Raw genomic sequence first — 19552 nt, forward strand, 5'->3', positions numbered from 1 at the left:
TCCTCCACTCGTGTGCGTGCCTTCATAATCCGAGGTGATGAGCTCATAATCGATACGTGCAAAGAAAGTGTGAATCGCCTTAATATTATTTTTCCGTGGTGTAGAAAAGGGGTCCCGTGTTTGCACTTGTCTGGGCTATAGCGCAGGGGGAGGATGAAAAAAAATAAAAGTGCTCACTTTGACTTAAGGCAGAAGCGCAGTCAGCGTCTCAAAGGCCGGCACAGCTATGCTTGTGCGCTGGCTGCTCGACTTTTGCTGGGCAGGAGACCCCAGTTTTTGCAGACACGTTCATGATATCAAAAGTCTCAGCGCTCTTTGGAGGTCATTCATATATTATATATATATATATAGCAAAATCCGCGCCTCGCAGCGGAGAAGTAGTGTGTTAAAGAAGTAATGAAAAAGAAAAGGAAACATTTTAATAATAGCGTAACATGATTGACATTGTCATGAGTGTTGCTGTCATATATATGCCTGCCTAAATAAGTCACCCTCGCTTTGCTCTTACTTTTTTACCGTTCATTTAATCATGGCTATTGGCGGAAAAATTATAAAATGGAAGGAGGATGGCTTTACCAAAACAATTATTGATGGCGAATCGATTATTCATAAAGCTTGAATTGGTGATGTTTTTCTGTGTTAACCTCATATTTTTCAGACTTCTTCTCAAACTAAGGTGGTGCGAGGGTAAAATGAATCAGGATGCGCTGATCAATGTAATCCGTGTACCAGGAAATCATGCATTGACAAAAGCTCCCCTTTGCTTGTAATGCAAAGTGTGATTAAATGCATTATTTTTTAACGCGTTATGGAGCACATGCATCGAAGCTTCTCAGCTGTGCTTGTGCTAAGAAAAGGAAAGATTTTAAAAATAACGTAACACGATTGTCAATGTGACCTTTTGTGCCTGGAGGATTCAGTGTGTAGAAACTCTATAGAGACAGTGTGTGTATTAACTTGTGGATTTTTCTGTGAGTATTTGGTGGCAGTCTGACAAAGTTGCTTTGGATGACGGCGTTAGCCGCGGAGCTCAGCTCAGAGCGAAATGAGGTGGGAGGGGAGATGATGACGTGACTCCCCCACCCGCCTTAACTGTCAATCCCCCACAAACACAGTCTCTCGGAATTTGCATAAGCACACCCCTTCACCTACAATTTTAACTTAGTTACAAAGTGATCAAAACTCTCGCTTATATCCTCGTCCTCTCATTAAACTTGTATCCCGCATTACCTGTGGGCATGTGAAACGCCAGCGGTAGCCTGTCTATGAACTTAATTTAAAGTTTAGGTTTACACCTTTCTTTCTTTCCGAGGCAGCAACACTCATGAATATGGTAGTATATGTCACTCGCTCGCTTCTTATTGTTTTTCGCTGCCTTCTCAATTATATAATGCATGTTTTCTTAAGCGCTTTTTGGAGGTCTTCCTGGTTTTCTACGCACTGCGTTGACAATCAGTTCACGTGATTACGTGGGAGGCGTGATGATGTCACGAAACTCCGCCCCCCCACGTCATTCCAGCTCAACTCCATTACAGTTAATGGAGAAAAATACCTTCCAGTTATGACCATTAGGCGTAGAATTTCGAAATGAAACCTGCCCAACTTTTGTAAGTAAGCTGTAAGGAATGAGCCTGCCAAATTTCAGCCTTCTACCTACACGGGAAGTTGGAGAATTAGTGATGAGTCAGTGAGTGAGTGAGTGAGTGAGTCAGTGAGTGAGTGAGTGAGGGCTTTGCCTTTTATTAGTATAGATATATATATATATATATTTACAAGAGCTGTGATCACTGAGGGTACCAGTTTCAACAACACTTAAATCTTATAATATTCTTTGCAATATAAACATTTGCTTCTTGTATTTGAGCCACATTTGACCACCTAAATATAATAAGCTGAATTCTCACTGCTGTTTAGTTTGTTCACAAACTCCTCCTATGGAATCTAACTAAAAGCTTTCTGAAAATCAAGATAAATAATATCATATGCAATTCTATCATAGACAACCCTGATAATTCTGAGGTAGTAGGAAGGGAAGAGGAGCCCCTGTTAATCGACTTAAAACCAATATCTAGAAAAACAAAGTAGTGATGAAAGACGCAATGATTCAATTTAAATTTACTTAATAATATAATAATTTTTTACATTTACACAGTACTTTTCTCACTACTCAAAGCACTATATAAATGTAGCTCCATTTGCTTAAACTGAAAAAGATTCCGCTCCTTCAATCTCTCCTCATAAATCATAGTCCCAGAATCAGCCGAGTCACTCTTCCCTGGACTTTCACCAGTACTGTTGCTGCTTTTTTATAATATAGAGACCACATCTGAACCCATACTCCAAGTGAGGTCTTAGTAAAGTGTTAAATAACTTACTAATAACAACTCATGACTTGTACTCCACACATCACAATACATAACCTAACATGCTATTATGATTACTTTGTACACTGTCTGGATGGAGATACTGACGACTCCACTGTGACTCCTAGGTTCTTCTCATTTGGTATACTTTCAAATGTCAGAGCTCCTTTTGTGTATTCAAATCTAACATTTTTAGTTTCTACATGTAACACTTTATACATATTAAATTTGATCTTCCACAGATCTGGCAATGCTTGTATGCTGGCTAATTACTCTGTAACAATATAGCTGATTATATATTATCTGCCCTTCCACCTAGTTTGGTATTATCTTCAAACTTCACCAACTTATTGATTATATTGTTGTTTGGATCATTTATGTATATTGAAAGGAGAAGCGGCCCCAGCACTGATCCACTTTTAACATCATCTAAATCTGAAAATGGTCTCCTCACCATTATCCTGTCCTCTATGTGTTTGAACCAAATTGTGTACCCTCCTACAGACATCCATGCTCTGAATTCTCATTTCTTTTACTTTGATCACTGACCTTTCATGTGGCACCTAATTCAAAGCCTTCTGAAAATCATGATAAACAATATCAAATACACTTCTCTGGTTGTATTATCTTATTGGTTCCTCATGGAATTGCAGAATATTAGAGAAACATGACTGTCACCATCAACCCATGTTGAGTATTTTCCAATACTCTATTTCTATACCTGTTATACAGTTAAGCTTACTGGTCAATAGTTACTTAGATCAGACAGATGATGCTTTCTGTACAACTGGATACTATTTGCTATCCTCCAGGCTGTAGGGGTATTCCCGGTGTGCATAGATTTTCGAAACATATATGCCAATGCTAACTTCTTAAGCACTTGAGGATCAATATGACCTGATCCTGGTGATTTGTTAGTTTCCAGCCTGTTATATCTAAGATGTACTTCTCCCTCTGTAATTTCTTAGTCATCATGTAAGCCCTTAGTAGTCCTATTTACTTTTGGAAAGTTATTGTCTTCTTCACACGTATAGTGTGCAATAAAGTGCAAGTTCAAAGCATTTGCTATGTCATAGTGTAGCTCACCTTTAATTTTCCTGATACTCTTCATCTCCTCCTTAACTGTTCTTTTACTACTTTAATATTAAACAAATATCTTTGGGTCATATTTCTCTCCAACTGTATTTTAGCTTTCCTGATATTTTTTTTTAACCATTCTTTGTATAAAATATGTTTAGCTTAGTGCTCAATATTTGGCAAAGTATTGCTCTGGCAAGTAAAGATGTCTTTTTTTTTTGTTGTTTTCACAGCACCACCTCAGATTTTGACTGTTAATGCAGCAAGAAGTGTCACTGTCAAAGAACTACCATATGACCTGACATGCAGTGTACCTAACCTGAGATGGAACAAGGTGGAAAAAATGACCCTTACTTGGAAAGAGAATGGAAAGGATCTGTGTTTCTTTGATGGATCCAATAGTGATGCACAACAGTCCAAGAAATGTCACTGTGTTGAATGTTACCCATCTCTGTGCTTACTTACTTTAAGAGATGCCCACATATCAGATGTTAATTATACATGCATTGTAACTGAAGGAAATGCAGAAGGAAATGCTGCAATAGAAGTAACATTTAAAGGTATTTTAATGTTTTGCTTTAACTTAATATGTATTGCTAATGAGAGACTTGTTCTATTATGATTACACCACTGCCTGTCCCACAGTATCCAGGGGCCTCATGCATAACGCCATGCGTAGAATTCGCACTATAACAGGACGTAAGCACAAAAGCCGAAATGTGCTTATGCACAGAAAAATCTAGATGCAGCAATCTGTGCGTACTCCAACTTCCACGTTCTTCCGCTACATAAATCCCGGTCATTGTGAAAAGTAACGCTTGTGCATGCGCCTCGTGTCCGCCCCAACTCCTCCCAGAATTACGCCTCTTTGAATATGCAAATCAATATAAATCGCCCTTAAGCTCAGCCTTCTGTGAAAAGACAGTAGGAAAAGCACGGGGGAAAATATAAGAATTTCAGCGAATACCAAGTGGAGGCAAAGGAAAAATAATCTATTTGTTGGTTTAAACAGTGGTATAATCAACAAAAGGAAGTTGATCGAGTGACATAGTGTGTCGGAGAAACTCAAAAGCTCAAGTTCACAAAGTCGCATAGTGCCGAAATAAAAAAAGAAGTTGTCACATATCCAAGTCGCTTTGAAAAGGAGAGTTGTAGCCCAACGTCTGAGTGTTGTATGAAAACTTATTAGGTTACAGAGAAAAAAAAATAGGCACACAGTAGAGAAAAAATCAGGAAATGTCAACTTTAATCTCGAAATTTCCACTTTAATCACATAGTTTATTTTGTCATTAAAGTAGAACGTTATAAACTTCATCTTAAAATCGATGAATTTTCTAGTTTCTCAAATCCCATCATAACTAAAGTAACACGTTAAATGCTTTGTTTTGTATTTGATCTTCTTTGATCTGTGCTCTGTGTGTGAATCACTAAGTGGTTCTTAAACTGGCTTTCTCTTCCTCCGACAGGACACAGAATCCATTACATTCGTGATATTACAGCTGTCTAAATAATTAAAATAGTGAGATGTATATGTGATATCTTTTTCATGATGATAGGATTGAAAGCATGTTATTAAACATGGGAACACAGTGGTGGTACTGTCTCTTTCCAACGTACTAACCTCTAATTCCTGTCCTTACTTTTCTTTCTCCAAATACCCAGTCACCACACAATCAGCTCTGCAATAGACGTTAAGCTATCTGTAAGCTTACAACAATGATTCTTCAAAACTTTTAAGGAACATTAAAATATCTTCGTAGTATGTGTTTACTTATTCTATCCATCTATCCTTCCAGCATATAGCAATCAATCAGGATCAATCTGTGAACTAGCTAGCGCTGCGGCACCGTGTCCTCACCTGTTTAATTATTAGCAATACAGATTATTTAAATGAAGTTAGTTTTATCTGTATAATATAATCAACATATTTTGCTGCATTTCATCTTAAAAATGATATCGTCATCATATGTAAATACGCACTTCATAAAGTGGCGCAGGTTGTGCAATATTATAACTGTAGTGCAAGTTTACAGTGAGGTAATTGTACTTATAAGTACAAACAGTTCTACAAGGAGCACTTGATGGACTAATGTGTGTTTAAAGTTCTTGGGATGAAACTGTTTCTGAACCACGAGGTCCGTACAGGATAGACACTGAAGCGTTTTGCCGTGGCTGAGGCAGCGTGTGCTTCATGCTGTATACCGATAATTCTCTTTCCGTTCAGCTGTTGCTGTGATTCCCCACTCAGATACAGTGATATAAATACTCCGAGTGGTACAGTGAGAGTAATTTGGAAAAAGATGATCCGCTGTGGCGACCTCTAATGGGAGCAACTGAAATCAGAAAAAGAAGGTGCACTGAGAGTAACAACGCAAAAGCAGTTATGATATTTGGAATACTATGGCTATTCCCTGGACCATTATATTGTTACAGGTTCATTACAATCAGATGCATTACACTAATAAACAATATGCAGTTAGTTTCAGTGTATTTATAAAGCAGGAAAATAAGGTGTAACCACACAGGAACAGTAGCACTGCTTTGACGCTGGGTGCCTCCAGTCTGCAAAAGCGAGCGGAGAACTTGCGTACGACAAGATATGAGGTATCCTGGAAATGTGCATGGCTTTACGCCAAGTTTAGGTTTTTTTATACATTGTGATTTGAACGTGGAAATGTTCTTACGGAACATTTCAGTGCGTATGCACTGTTTATACATGAGGCCCCAGGTATCACAGTCAATGTGTAAATGAGAAATGATCATGATTTTCACACTTATTTCAACACGACAGTCATAGCAAGATTGTATGTGAAAGAAAACATTAGGGGCATTTTTGTAAAACAAAACTCTGCTGTTTTGTTCATCACTAGTAATGAAGCTGTTAAGCTTGTGTGATTTGTAGAATGATATTTTCTTTCTTTTTGTGAAAACAGAAAACATTTTAAGAAATGTAACGCAAGATTGACCCCAGTATCTTCTTAAGGCATTTCTGAAAGGTCTCCAATTTTGCTATACTGTATCACTTGCTAATTTGCTATTGATTCTTAACGTAGGTCTTCAATTTGCTTCCCTTTAATTTACTCTGGTGTTTTCAGATACTTACAGTAATTCATTACTTTAAGAAATACACTGGGCAACCTTATTAATGGCTTCATGAGTTTGAATATATCCTCACATAGCCTTCTTTTGATCAAAAATACAAATGAATTTTCATTAGTTTGTCAGGGAAGTCATAGTCTTTTAGGTGGATGATGTACTTTATGTAGTGACGAGGAATAAAGAACACAAGTGTTTTGAACCTCACAAACAAAAGAGAGGCTCATACTGCTGATGTCTCATGTTTTACACACTAAAACAGAAAGGAAAAAAGAAGCGAGGAGACTGAACTTTCTGTACCTGTTAACCTGTTAACTCTTTGTACAGTGTCGACTCCAATAGGCACAGCATGCTGTTGGCTGTCAAAAAAGGGTCAAGCACAACTGTGCTAAAAGGTCCACACTCAGTTGGTAAAGCAGACATGGGCAATTGTTTAAACTGATGTGCCCCGGTGACAGGATCAGCAACTATGGTCAGCAAATCTGACTTACCCTATGACTGAAAGTCACATAATGTGACATCAGCTTTACCTGCTACATGGGCAAGACAACCCAGCTTTGCATATTTCTATAAAAACATTTAAACAACTTTAATGGCTCATGATACTTAAAAAAGATTCTCATTTATTTTCATTTACGAATCAACTTTTTTACAGAGGTTTCTCCTAAAATTCCTTAGAAGTAACTTTATACAAAAATGAGAATTTAGTTTAAAAAGCATGCTATGTTTTGTGAGATCTCTTTGTAGTCTTGTTTGAATCTCCTTCAAGACATCATATTTCTTACTTACTATTGGATTGATTTCTTTATCCAAGGTGGATTACAACATTTCAGATACAATTGGTTATATTTCTTTTTCCAATTGGAGCACAGGCAGCTGAAGTGACTTGCTTGAGGTCACACAGTGTCAGTAGCAGGACTTGAACCCACAATCTCAGGGTTTGAAGCCCAAGTCTTAACTACTACAACACACTGTCTGCTTTGTTTTCCACAATAGGTTCAGTCCAATTGGAGCACAGCAATATAAATTAGAGCAACTACTTGTATTGTCCACAAACAAGGACTACAGTTTTGTAATCATATTAAAGTGGTTTATTACCACAAACAACTGTCCATAAATTTCACCATATATTACTGAGCACACAAAGCACATATTTACAAAATGTAAAAACAAAAAGTATCAAGACACTACTAGGAAAATCTGAGTCCATTTGTGACTTTGCAGAGATCTCTGCTGAAACTCAAGAAGAGACATTTATGAGAATACCGGGGTATATTTTTCACAGAAGAAAAATCTGAGTAGAATGAAACCAAAGAAAATGTCTCAATTTTATTTATTTCTGATATCACTGTTGGCTAGGTGAAACCAAAAAAAATACTTTTTGGATTTTTCATTCCTGTGGGTTGTTTCCTGCATGTGCCCTACCCTGCCTGTCATCCTCATCAACCTAATGTCTGAAAAATGCACAAAAACAGAAGTGGTCCTTATCGCAAAAGACAAGGAAAAAGAAAATGACACATTAAAGTAACTACATTATCTCTTTCCTGTCTTCCTTCACTATCCTTCTTTCATTGCCAGTGTGTAATTGTTTGTATATTAACTGTGACCTGAAAATGAGGGCTAAAACCTCTCCAAAATGTAAGTGTTTACAGTATCTTTTGTAAAGCTTGCCTTTGTTCTTTATTCACAGCCAGCTCAATCTCTCCATGTTATTGCAGTGTCTTTTACAGGCTTTGTGTGTGTGTGTGTGTGTGTGTGTCTAATTACTGACTAGACTAGCACTGCTCTCAGGTCACTCAAGCCACTATGCATTCCTGATTTGCTACTGGAGCTTGTAAAACACGCTGCTGCACCGTCCCTACAGTAAACATACCTTTTTTCCCTTCTTGTCCTGTTTCATTCCAACTGACTGCTAAAACGGTATGTTTTTCTTTCAGCTTGTTCTCTCTTGCTTTACCATTTTCATAACTTTCATGATCAAGCACCTTAGTTACTCCATTATTTAACTTCCACACTGCAGTCAACAACAGCCGTCCAAGTTTACCAGCTGCTCTGCCTCTTATTTGATTTCTTCCTTCTAAATCCAATTCAAACATCTTAACAGCAGTTACTTCTCCTAACAGTTGTGAATAAGCAATCATAGCATATTTTTGAAATACTGGACAGACCTTAGAAATGCATAGAGAATGCTGTGCAGTGGAGAGCAATGAATGAATGCATCCTTGCTGTTTTTCCTTCATTTCAGTCCTCTCATTTTGCTCATACTCACATTTCCCATCCTTATCTGAGCTCTTATCAGTCTCAGGTAACTCACCAATCCATTTTTTAAAGTTCCATGCATTAACTTTTATTATGTGCTGCTTGAACTCTTTCATTCCATTGCTTTCTCTTCTGCTTTCTGCTTTAGTAGTTGACTGTTCTACATGCTAGCACCTCACATTTTTCAAGCCAGTTACTCCACTCCTCAGACATTAAACATTCACACGCCACTCCATTTTCACTTTCCACCGCTTTCCTATTTTTGGCCTCGTACTGTCCCTCCTTATTGCCAATAATACAAGCCAGTAACCCTCTTATAACAGCAACTGTCTTCTCCATGTCTGGTTTACAATGCTACCTTTATAATTCCTCCGTATTTGTTATGGATTGGCCTACAGTTGCACCTTAAACTAATACACACTGTTCCCATCCATGCAAGCACTAATTAAAGTGTTCCCTACAATGCCTGTCACTCCTTAGTACTATGTATTGGACTCACTAAAATTCAATGCACTAAGCACAATTCTCCTTCCTCCTCCAAGAGCGTAACCCACTGCCTTCTGGCTCTGACTCGACAAAAATGAAACATGTCTCTTGTCCCAGTCTTCCAGAGCACTTCTGGAACATGAGGAAACAGAGCAGACTTCCCATTTGCAGTGCCCTCTGGTAGTCTTCAAGGACCCCAAAAGGAATGTGTTTCCTGACTCCTTTTCCATGTAACCCTATGGGTGTCCTAACTGGGTAAGCCCATTCTTCCCATCCTTCGATTATGGCCTTCTGGCCAGATGCAAAAGCATTTGGTTATCCCAGCCACGATGCCTGTCCTTCCTTCTGGGAAACCCACATGTTCCTTAAAAATGTATATTTAATTTACATTTATCTTAGCCATTCCTCGTTATCTTATTCTAATCTTTTCCTGAAAAACAGATTGGAAAACAAATTGAATATATAAAAAAATTTCCTATTATCTTTAATAGAAAAAAGTAATGTGTTCCCAATACACCAGAAATCCCCAAACAATTTCCCCAGATATCACCAAAACACCCTTAACCACCTATATAACAATCAACCCTTAATTTCTTTATAATATTAAACAGTTCCTTCATCAATTAAATAAGAAACTGTTAATAAAGTCAGTAGTGGGAATGTTCCTGCACATTAACCTACTATACTAGAACCCAGGTCTTCACCTATTGAACGGTGAATTAATCACAAACTATGCACTTTAGTTATGAAAATTATCAATACTAATAAAAGGCAAAGCCCTCACTGACTGACTGACTGACTGACTGACTGACTGACTGACTGACTCACTCACTCATCACTAAATCACCAAGTTCCCGTGTGGGTAGAAGGCTGAAATTTGGCAGGCTCATTCCTTACAGCTTTCTTACAAAAGTTGGGCAGGTTTCATTTCGAAATTCTATGCGTAATGGTCATTACTGGAAGCTATTTTTCTCCATTTACTGTAATGGAGTTGAGCTCAAAAGCCGTGAGGGGCGGAGTTTAGTGTGACATCATCACGCCTCCCACGTAATCACGTGAACTGACTGTCAACGCAATATGTACAAAACCAGGAAGAGCTCCAAAAAGCGTTGAAGAAAACATGCATTATACAATTCAGAAGGCAGCGAAACAATAAGAACCGAGCAAGTGACATATACAACCATATTAATGAGTGCTGCTACTTTGGACACAAAGCACGGTGTAAACCTAAAGTTTAAATTAAGTTCATAGACAGGCTGCCGCTGGCGTTTGTCATGCCCATGGGTAATGCGGGATACAAGTTTCATGAGAGGACGCAGGGTATAAACGAGAGTTTTGATCACTTTGTAACTAAGTTAAAATTGCACGTGAAGGGGTGTGCTTATGCAAATTCCGAGAGACTGTGTTTGTGTGGGATTGACAGTTAAGGCGGGTGGGGGAGTCATGTCATCATCTCCCCTCCCATTCACCTCATTTCACTCTGAGCTGAGCTCCGCAGCTAACGCAGTGTTACGGAAGCGACTTTGTGACGCTGCCACCAAATACTCACAGAAAAATCCACAAGTTAATACACACGCTGTCTCTACAGTTTCTCCACACTGAATCCTCCAGGCACTACTTACAAAAGGTTACATTGACAATTTTAAAATTTTTCCTTTTCTTAGCACAAGCACAGCTTAGAAGCTTCGATGCATGTGCTCCATAACGCATTAAAAAATCACGCATTTAATCACACTTTGCATTCCAAGCAAAGGGGAACTTCTCTCAATACATGATTTCCTGGTACACTGATTACATTGATCAACGCTTCCCGATTCATTTTACCCTCGCACACCCTTGGTTTGAAAAGAAGTATGAAAAAAAATGACGTTAACACAGAAAAACAGATCACCAATTGAAGCTTTATGAATAATCGATTCGCCATCAATTATTATTTTGGTAAAGCGATGCTCAGTGTAACCCTCTTTCCATTTTATAATTTTTCCGCCACTAGCCATGATTAAATGAACGGTAAAAAAGTAAGAGCGAAGCGAGGGTGACTTATTCAGGCAGGCAGGCGACAGCTCAATAGCTCGAATTTGAATATAAGTAGGTTCTATTTAGTCGCCAGAAATATCTTTGTTAGGAATGGAAGTTGAATTTAGTCTTTAAATTTCTATGGTTAAGAAAAAGTTATGCAATGATGACTACATTTAACTATATAAAGTCAAAACTTGATTATATAAAGTCACTGTCGGAATATATAAAGTCAAAACTTAAATATATAAAGTCAGCGTCGGAATATATAAAGTCAGCGCTGGAATATATAAAGTCAAATCTTGAATATATAAAGTAAGCGTCGGAATACAGTATATAAAGTAAGCGCTGCAATATATAAAGTCAAAACTTCAATATATAAAGTCAGCGTCGGAATATATAAAGTAAGTGCTGGAATATCCATCCATTTCCCAACCTGTTGAATCCGACCACAGGGTCACGGGGGTCTGCTGGAGCCAATCCCAGCCAACACTGGGTGCAAGGCAGGAACCAATCCTGGGCAGGGCACATGCATCATTTTGAAAACATTAACTGAACAGTGTTTTTTTAATTTATTTTTCTGAATACGTTTTTGCTCAATTAGTTCAGTTCAGAGTCGTTTCAATCAACTTTGACTTTGACTTTATATATTCAGGAATGAGTTTATAAATTCTGACGCTGACTTTATATATTCAGGTTTTGACTTTATATATTCCAGCGATGACTTTATATTAAAGTTTTGACTTTATATATTCAGAAAAAAATTTTGACTTTATGTATACCGACGCTGACTTTATATATTCAAGTTTTGACTTTATATATATATATATATATATATATATATATATATATATATATATATATATATATATATATATATATATATATATATGTGTGTGTGTGTGTATATATGTACACATGTATGTGTATATATATATATATATATACAGTGATCCCTTGCTGTATCGCGGTTTTGCTCTATCGCGGATTTTATATGTAAGCATATGTAAATGTATATTGCGGATTTTTCGCTGATTCGGATTTCTGCGGACAATGGGTCTTTTAATTTATGGTACATGCTTCCTCAGTTTGTTTGCCCAGTTGATTTCATACAAGGGACACTATTGGCGGATGGCTTAGAAGCTACCCAATCAGAGCACGTATTACATATTAACTAAAACTCCTCAATGCTATAAGATATGTTTGCCGTGCGGTGCTCCATTGTTTGCTTGTCTCTGCCTCTATCTCACCCTCTCTGACATTCTCTGCGCCTGACGGAGGGGGTGTGAGCAGAGGTGCTGTTTGCCCAGAAGCTGTTTGCCTAGTGGATACGGACGATCCTCTAAGAAATGCCGCTTTATCGAGGTGCGTCCAAAAGCACACTTATTGATTTTTTGATTGTTTGCTTTAATCTCGCGCTGTCTCTCTCTGACGTTCTCTGTGCTTGACGGAGGAGATGTGAGCAGAGGGGCTTTTTGCACAGAGGCTGTTTGCTTAGAAGATACGGACGCTCCTGTAAAAAATGCTGAAAGGCTACCTTCGCATTGATCCCTTCATTGCCGCTGCTTTATCGCGGTGCTTGCAAACTTAAAAGCGCAACAGCCCTATTGATTTTTCATTGTTTACTTTACTCTCTCTCTCTGTGTTTGCACAGAAGCTGTTTGCTTAGAAGATAGGGACGCTCCTGTAAAAAATGCTGAAAGGCTACCTTCGCATTGATCCCTTTATTGCCGCTGCTTTATCGCGGTGCTTGCATACTTAAAAGCGCAACAGCCCTATTGATTTTTCATTGTTTACTTTACTCACTCTCTGACATTCTCCGCTCCTTACGCGCACTTTGAAGAGGAAGATATGTTTGCATTCTTTTAATTGTGAGAAAGAACTGTCATCTCTGTCTTGTCATGGAGCACAGTTTAAACTTTTGACTAAAGGGTGTTATTTCATGTCTAGAGGACTCTAATAATGTTAAAAAACTTATTTAGAAGGTCGTAAACAGGTTTTCTATGCTCTAACTGCGAAAATATTAGATTTATAAATAAAGAATCCTACTTCGTGGACATTCATTTATCTGTCTGGAGCGGATTAACCGCGATAAACAAGGGTTTACTGTATAACTGTGCGGAGAATATTTATAAACAGTGTGGGAGAGTTTCTAAGGGCTTAAAATATATAAAAATAATCATACAAACATATGGTTTCTACTTCGCGATTTTCACCTATCGGGGGTTCTGGAGCAACCCCGCGATCTAGGAGGAATTCCTGTGTGTATATATATATATATATATATATATATATATATATATATATATATATATATATATATATATATATATATATATTCCAGCAACACTCATGACAATGACAAAACAATTACATTGTCCATCATGTTACGTTATTATTAAAATGTTTCCTTTTCTTTTTACTTCTCCGCTGCCAAGCGCGGATATTTTGATATATATATATATATATATATATATATATATATATATATATATATATATATATATATATATAGATATATAGATATATATATAGATATATAGATATAGATATATATATATAGATATATATATAGATATAGATATTGTGAAGACCGCTCTATATAGCGCCTGACCCAGCACAGACCACGCAGATACAGTACAGGCCAAAAGTTTGGAAACACCTCATCATTCAATGTGTTTTCTTTATTTTTATGACCATTTACAGCACTCCATCACTCTCCTTCTTGGTCAAATAGCCCTTACACAGCCTGGAGGTGTGTTTGGGGTCATTGTCCTGTTGAAAAATAAATGATTATCCAACTAACCTGACTTCTGCACAACACAACTGCTGGTCCCAATCCCATTGATAAAGCAAGAAATTCCACTAAATAACCCTGATAAGGCACACCTGTGAAGTGAAAACCATTTCAGGTAACTACCTGTTGAAGCTCATTGAGAGAATGCCAAGAGTGTGCAAAGCAGTAATCAGAGCAAAGGGTGGCTATTTTGAAGAAACTAGAATATAAAACATGTTTTCAGTTATTTCACCTTTTTTTGTTAAGTACATAACTCCACATGTGTTCATTCATAGTTTTGATGCCTTCAGTGCGAATCTACCAATGTAAATGGTCATGAAAATAAAGAAAACACATTGAATGAGGAGGTGTGTCCAAACTTTTGGCCTGTACTGTATATATATAAATAATCACAATCTGACTTTTGCTTCCCCTCAAGTAAATGAACCAGCTGCCATAGTGCAATGTCTAAGGCTTTGCCTCGGGTGCTAACATCCGAGGTTCGATCCCTGAGAGGGGGAGAGAAAGTGCGTACACCCAATGAGCCCCAATTAGGGCGAAACACATGTTGTGTACTCTTTGTATTATTTGGCAGGTACTATATAACATTTCTCTGATCTGCTACTCACAACTGAGAGGGTGTTGTGGACGTCTGCTGACTAGCTAACCAATCACAAGCGTTACCTGATATGTAGCCACCCAAATATCAGATTGTGATCAGATCTATGCATGTAATACTCTGATCTTCATCCTGTCAAGTAAGTAAATCAGCTGTTATGGTGCAACGCCTCAGGTGCTGACATCTGAGGTTTCATCCCCTTGAGGTACTCCTCGTATTATTTGTCAGGTATATATATATACAGTGGTGTGAAAAACTATTTGCCCCCTTCCTGATTTCTTATTCTTTTGCATGTTTGTCACACAAAATGTTTCTGATCATCAAACACATTTAACCATTAGTCAAATATAACACAAGTAAACACAAAATGCAGTTTTTAAATGATGGTTTTTATTATTTAGGGAAAAAAAATTCAAACCTACATGGCCCTGTGTGAAAAAGTAATTGCCCCCTTAACCTAATAACTGGTTGGGCCACCCTTAGCAGCAATAACTGCAATCGAGCGTTTGCAAAAACTCAATCCTCAATTGGATTCAGGTCAGGACTTTGACTAGGCCACTCCAAAGTCTTCATTTTGTTTTTCTTCAGCCATTCAGAGGTGGATTTGCTGGTGTGTTTTGGGTCATTGTCCTGTTGCAGCACCCAAGATTGCTTCAGCTTGAGTTGACGAACAGATGGCCGGACATTCTCCTTCAGGATTTTTTGGTAGACAGTAGAATTCATGGTTCCATCTATCACAGCAAGCCTTCCAGGTCCTGAAGCAGCAAAACAACCCCAGACCATCACACTACCACCACCATATTTTACTGTTGGTATGATGTTCTTTTTCTGAAATGCTGTGTTCCTTTTACACCAGATGTAACGGGACATTTGCCTTCCAAAAAGTTCAACTTTTGTCTCATCAGTCCACAAGGTATTTTCCCAAAAGTCTTGGCAATCATTGAGATGTTTCTTAGGAAAATTGAGACGAGCCTCTGATCTGCTACTCATATATGTATATAGTATATGTATATATTAAGAGAGACACACACAGGCGCGCGCGTGCATTGTTGTAATGTTACATTTCTTGGTTGTTTATTAAATTACGGATTTTTCAAATGTTCATTTTTTTCCCTGTGCTTTGTTGTTTTGTTGTTTTCACAGCACCACCTCAGATTTTGACTGTTAATGCAGCAAGAAGTGTCACTGTCAAAGAACTCCCATATGACCTGACATGCAGTGTACCTAACCTGAGATGGAACAAGGTGGAAAGAATGACCCTTACTTGGAAAGAGAATGGAAAGGATCTGTGTTTCTTTGATGGATCCAATTTTGATGCACAACAGTCCAAGAAATGTCATTGTGTCAAGAGTTACCCATCTCTTTGCTTACTTTCATTAACTGATGCCCACATATCAGACGTTAATTATACATGCATTGTAACTGAAGGAAATGCAGAAGGAACCGCTACAATAGCAGTGAAATTTAAAGGTATTTTAATGTTCTGTTTTAATATGTATTGTTTGCCTGTATCTAAGTATACAGGTATCAAAGTCCATGAGTAAATGAGGAATGATGATGATTTTCACAGTTATGTCAACATGGCTGTCAAAGCAATTGACTCTCACCACAACATCAATGAGTGTTTATCATTGAAATACCCATCCAAAACACCCCAAAATTCTAAATCAAGCATTTATCAAACTTACTGCATTTAGACTGAAATCGGTATTCAGAGTAAAGGCTTTGCCTTTATTCTTGCAAGGTAAAATAATTTATTTGAAAAATTAAGCTTGCTATGGGGGTTGTGTTTTTATGTTTAACAAAATTTCTTGGAAGGGAGATAGTTTTATTTAAAATAAATAGGAAAATTTGTAAAACTGGATTCTATCAAGCTTGTACAAATTACTAGGATGACACTAATGTGTGACGAATGACTCCACTGAGGAGTCAGAAAAACAAATTCTGAAAGAACAAACTTCAGGACTGTTGAAGATGAATAAATCGGTGGTCAGATCTACACAGTGGTTCCACATGTTTATTTTTAAAGACATCTTTAATATTTGAATAAAGCAGGTCCATCTTGTTGTGAACATGACACATACTAATGGAGGTTTGTTGCTATTCTTTACAGATTGAAGTCATCACATGTTGGAGGAGCAGAATCTTTCTGGAAGGAGAAGAATACTTTCTTGTAAAGTTTAAAAAGTGGCTCTTTACAAAGATGCTTTAATCCTTTCTATGCTAAAACAACCTGCTATGTCAACACAGCTTGTCATGTTACTTGGCTACCTATTGAAAATCTACCTTAATCTCTTAATGATTTGGTGTTTGCTTAAAAAATACCTGAATGTTTTGATAATTAGTTAAGTAGAAAGTCTAAAAGCTCAGTGGCATTGTAAGTGTAGATTTTAAGAATGCTACTGTGGGGTGATGTTTGGTTATAAGAGATACGTAATGGCAGAAGCACATGAGCTCTGAAATCACTTTTCAAACTTATAAAATACATTTTTTTAAAATGCAAAGTTATCTTGGAGACAGGATGTCAACATCATTCCTTGAATAGTTTTAAAAGATCAGAAAAAGAGCTGATCAGAGAGAAGAAAGGAGGAAGCTAAAGTCAAGGCAAGAATTCTCTTAATCACTGCTGACACTTCAAGCAACGCAAAAAATGGGCCACCTGGAAAGACCAAATATCTAGCAGTACCAGGTTGTATTGGTGCTTATTGCAATCCTTTGTTTGCTTTTGTTTATGGCACTATTTGAATAATGTTTAAAACTGTTTTTTAAAGCGTGCTTTCATGTTTCATCTGAAGACAGTATAGATTCAATACATTAAACAAAATGTTTTTGGAGAAAGACAAATTAAAATCTCATGGTATTATGGTCACTAAAGGTGAAAATGATACAGGACTTTAGAATATCAGTCTTTTAATTAAATTAGCAGTGCAAAAGTTCTTAGACTCTTAGGAAATTGTTCATATCTTGAAGGTGCTCAGTAGCCACGGTGGAGAGCTTGTCATGTCAGAATAGAGGAGTACATGTCCTCATTTTTTTGAAAAATAAAACATTGTAAAAACAAAAAAAAAAAAGATAAATAGGTCATAATCAGGCACCATTTAATACTTTTAACTTCACCACAACTAACTTTGCCTTTAAAATAAAATAGATAAATCTTTTTCAAGAGTCCCTTCTCCATGTGGGCTGATAGTCTCAGTTATTTTTTAACTGTGTTGATGGCTTGATTTTTTTCCCTCAAATTTAACTATGATGTAGGAAAGATCCAACGAAAACGCCTGCCTTTTCATAAATAAATGTTATTGAGCTGGTCTTTACTGTACAGTTTTTTCACTGCATGGAATAATAAATCTATAAAAAATAAAAATAAAATATTTTTTAACAGTTGGTTAGGCAAAGGTATATTATTAGTCAGCTTTTTGACTGCCAATGAGGTACTTTGTGATTTTGAAACTGTAGAGGGAGAAGTGCTGCTCAGATTTAAAAGGCTGAAATCTAACAAATCACCAGGACCAGATAACATTTAACCTCAAGTGCTTAAGGAGGTAAGTGAGTGTGTATGTATAACCTTGACAAATATTTTAGGACGCCACTGCGTACTGAGGAAATTTCCAAGTACTGGAAAATGGCATCTACATAGAAATATAAAAAACATGGTGGTTAAATTTGCAAATTATACCAAATTATGTGGGATATAAGTCATTAAAAAGGACAGTATACAGTTTTGGACATATTTGTGGCAGTAAAGTGTTCAAAATTATGAAAGGAATTAGTACAGTGGATCAAGACTGGTCGAGAAGTTGTTAAATTTCGCTCTCACATTTGAAAGTTTTTTGTCACAGAGAACCATAGACACCTGAAACAAATTAGCAAGTAGTGTGGTAAAAAGTAGGACTTTAGAGACTTTCAAAACTTGTCAATGTCATTTTAAGAGATTTTGGCAAGTTTTTTTGACTGAATGGCCTGGTCTTGTAATTTTTCTAATGTTCTATTTGTTCACATATACAGAATCACTTAATCATTACATGTGTTACAGTATGGGTGAGTGTTTTATAAAGAAATGTGTATTTCCTGCTATTACAAAATATTAATAATTAAATTGCAATTTCATTCTATTTATGATTCCCCAACTTCTTCTATGGGTTACTTTAGTAAACTGGTATTCACTGCTACAGGTGAAGTGTTATAAAAATCTAATTTAAGTGAACAGTGTTGTGTTGTGGCTAAGGGATCACCCCCGCCATATAAAGTAAAGCTGGACAAGTGAGTTCCTCTACAATTCATATGAGTTTACCTCAGAGTCTATTTGTAAATGTTATGTAGTGTTATGTACAATATTAAGCTGGATTAAGTAAAGGAGAAGGTTACGTGCGTAAGTGTAAGAAAAAAAAAGTTGGAGTTAAGTGAAGAGTGTATGGTCCAAGCAATAAGGAGACAAGTGTGTAAGAAAGACAAACGTTTATGGCTATTTCAGATTTATTAAATATAATTATACTGTTGTTCATCACGTTCTGCGCCTGGTTGTATCTAGAAGTATAAACAAAGATCCTTATATATAATTTGCTACTATCCGTATGTATGGTGTTCGTGTCAATACCTCAACTCAATACAAGTCAGAACCATGCAATGGGACTCTGCCTCTGTAGTTAGAACATAACGTGGCAAACATCTATCCATCCATCCATTTTCCAACCCGCTGAATCCGAACACATGGTCACGGGGGTCTGCTGGAGCCAATCCCAGCCAACACAGGGCACAAGGCAGGAACCAATCCCGGACAGGGTGCCAACCCACCGCAGACGTGGCAAACAAGGACGCACTATTGCATAATTGGCTAAGAATGTTCGAATGCTTCAGTAATGC

General features: G+C 37.2%; 1 protein-coding gene across 1 annotated transcript in view; it reads left to right on the top strand.

The window, feature by feature from the left end:
• Positions 1-18804, top strand: part of LOC120523855 — a 39515-nt gene extending 20711 nt beyond the window's left edge. Inside the window, exons 3-5 of the mRNA XM_039745517.1 lie at positions 3674-4000; positions 15836-16162; positions 16806-18804. Of these exons, the coding sequence (XP_039601451.1) occupies positions 3674-4000; positions 15836-16162; positions 16806-16810 (659 nt within the window). The 3' untranslated portion in view covers positions 16811-18804. The remainder of the gene's footprint in view (positions 1-3673; positions 4001-15835; positions 16163-16805) is intronic.
• Positions 18805-19552: the final 748 nt, after the last annotated feature.

The sequence above is a fragment of the Polypterus senegalus genome, chromosome 2 (assembly GCF_016835505.1).
Source record: "Polypterus senegalus isolate Bchr_013 chromosome 2, ASM1683550v1, whole genome shotgun sequence".
Taxonomy (NCBI): domain Eukaryota; kingdom Metazoa; phylum Chordata; class Cladistia; order Polypteriformes; family Polypteridae; genus Polypterus; species Polypterus senegalus.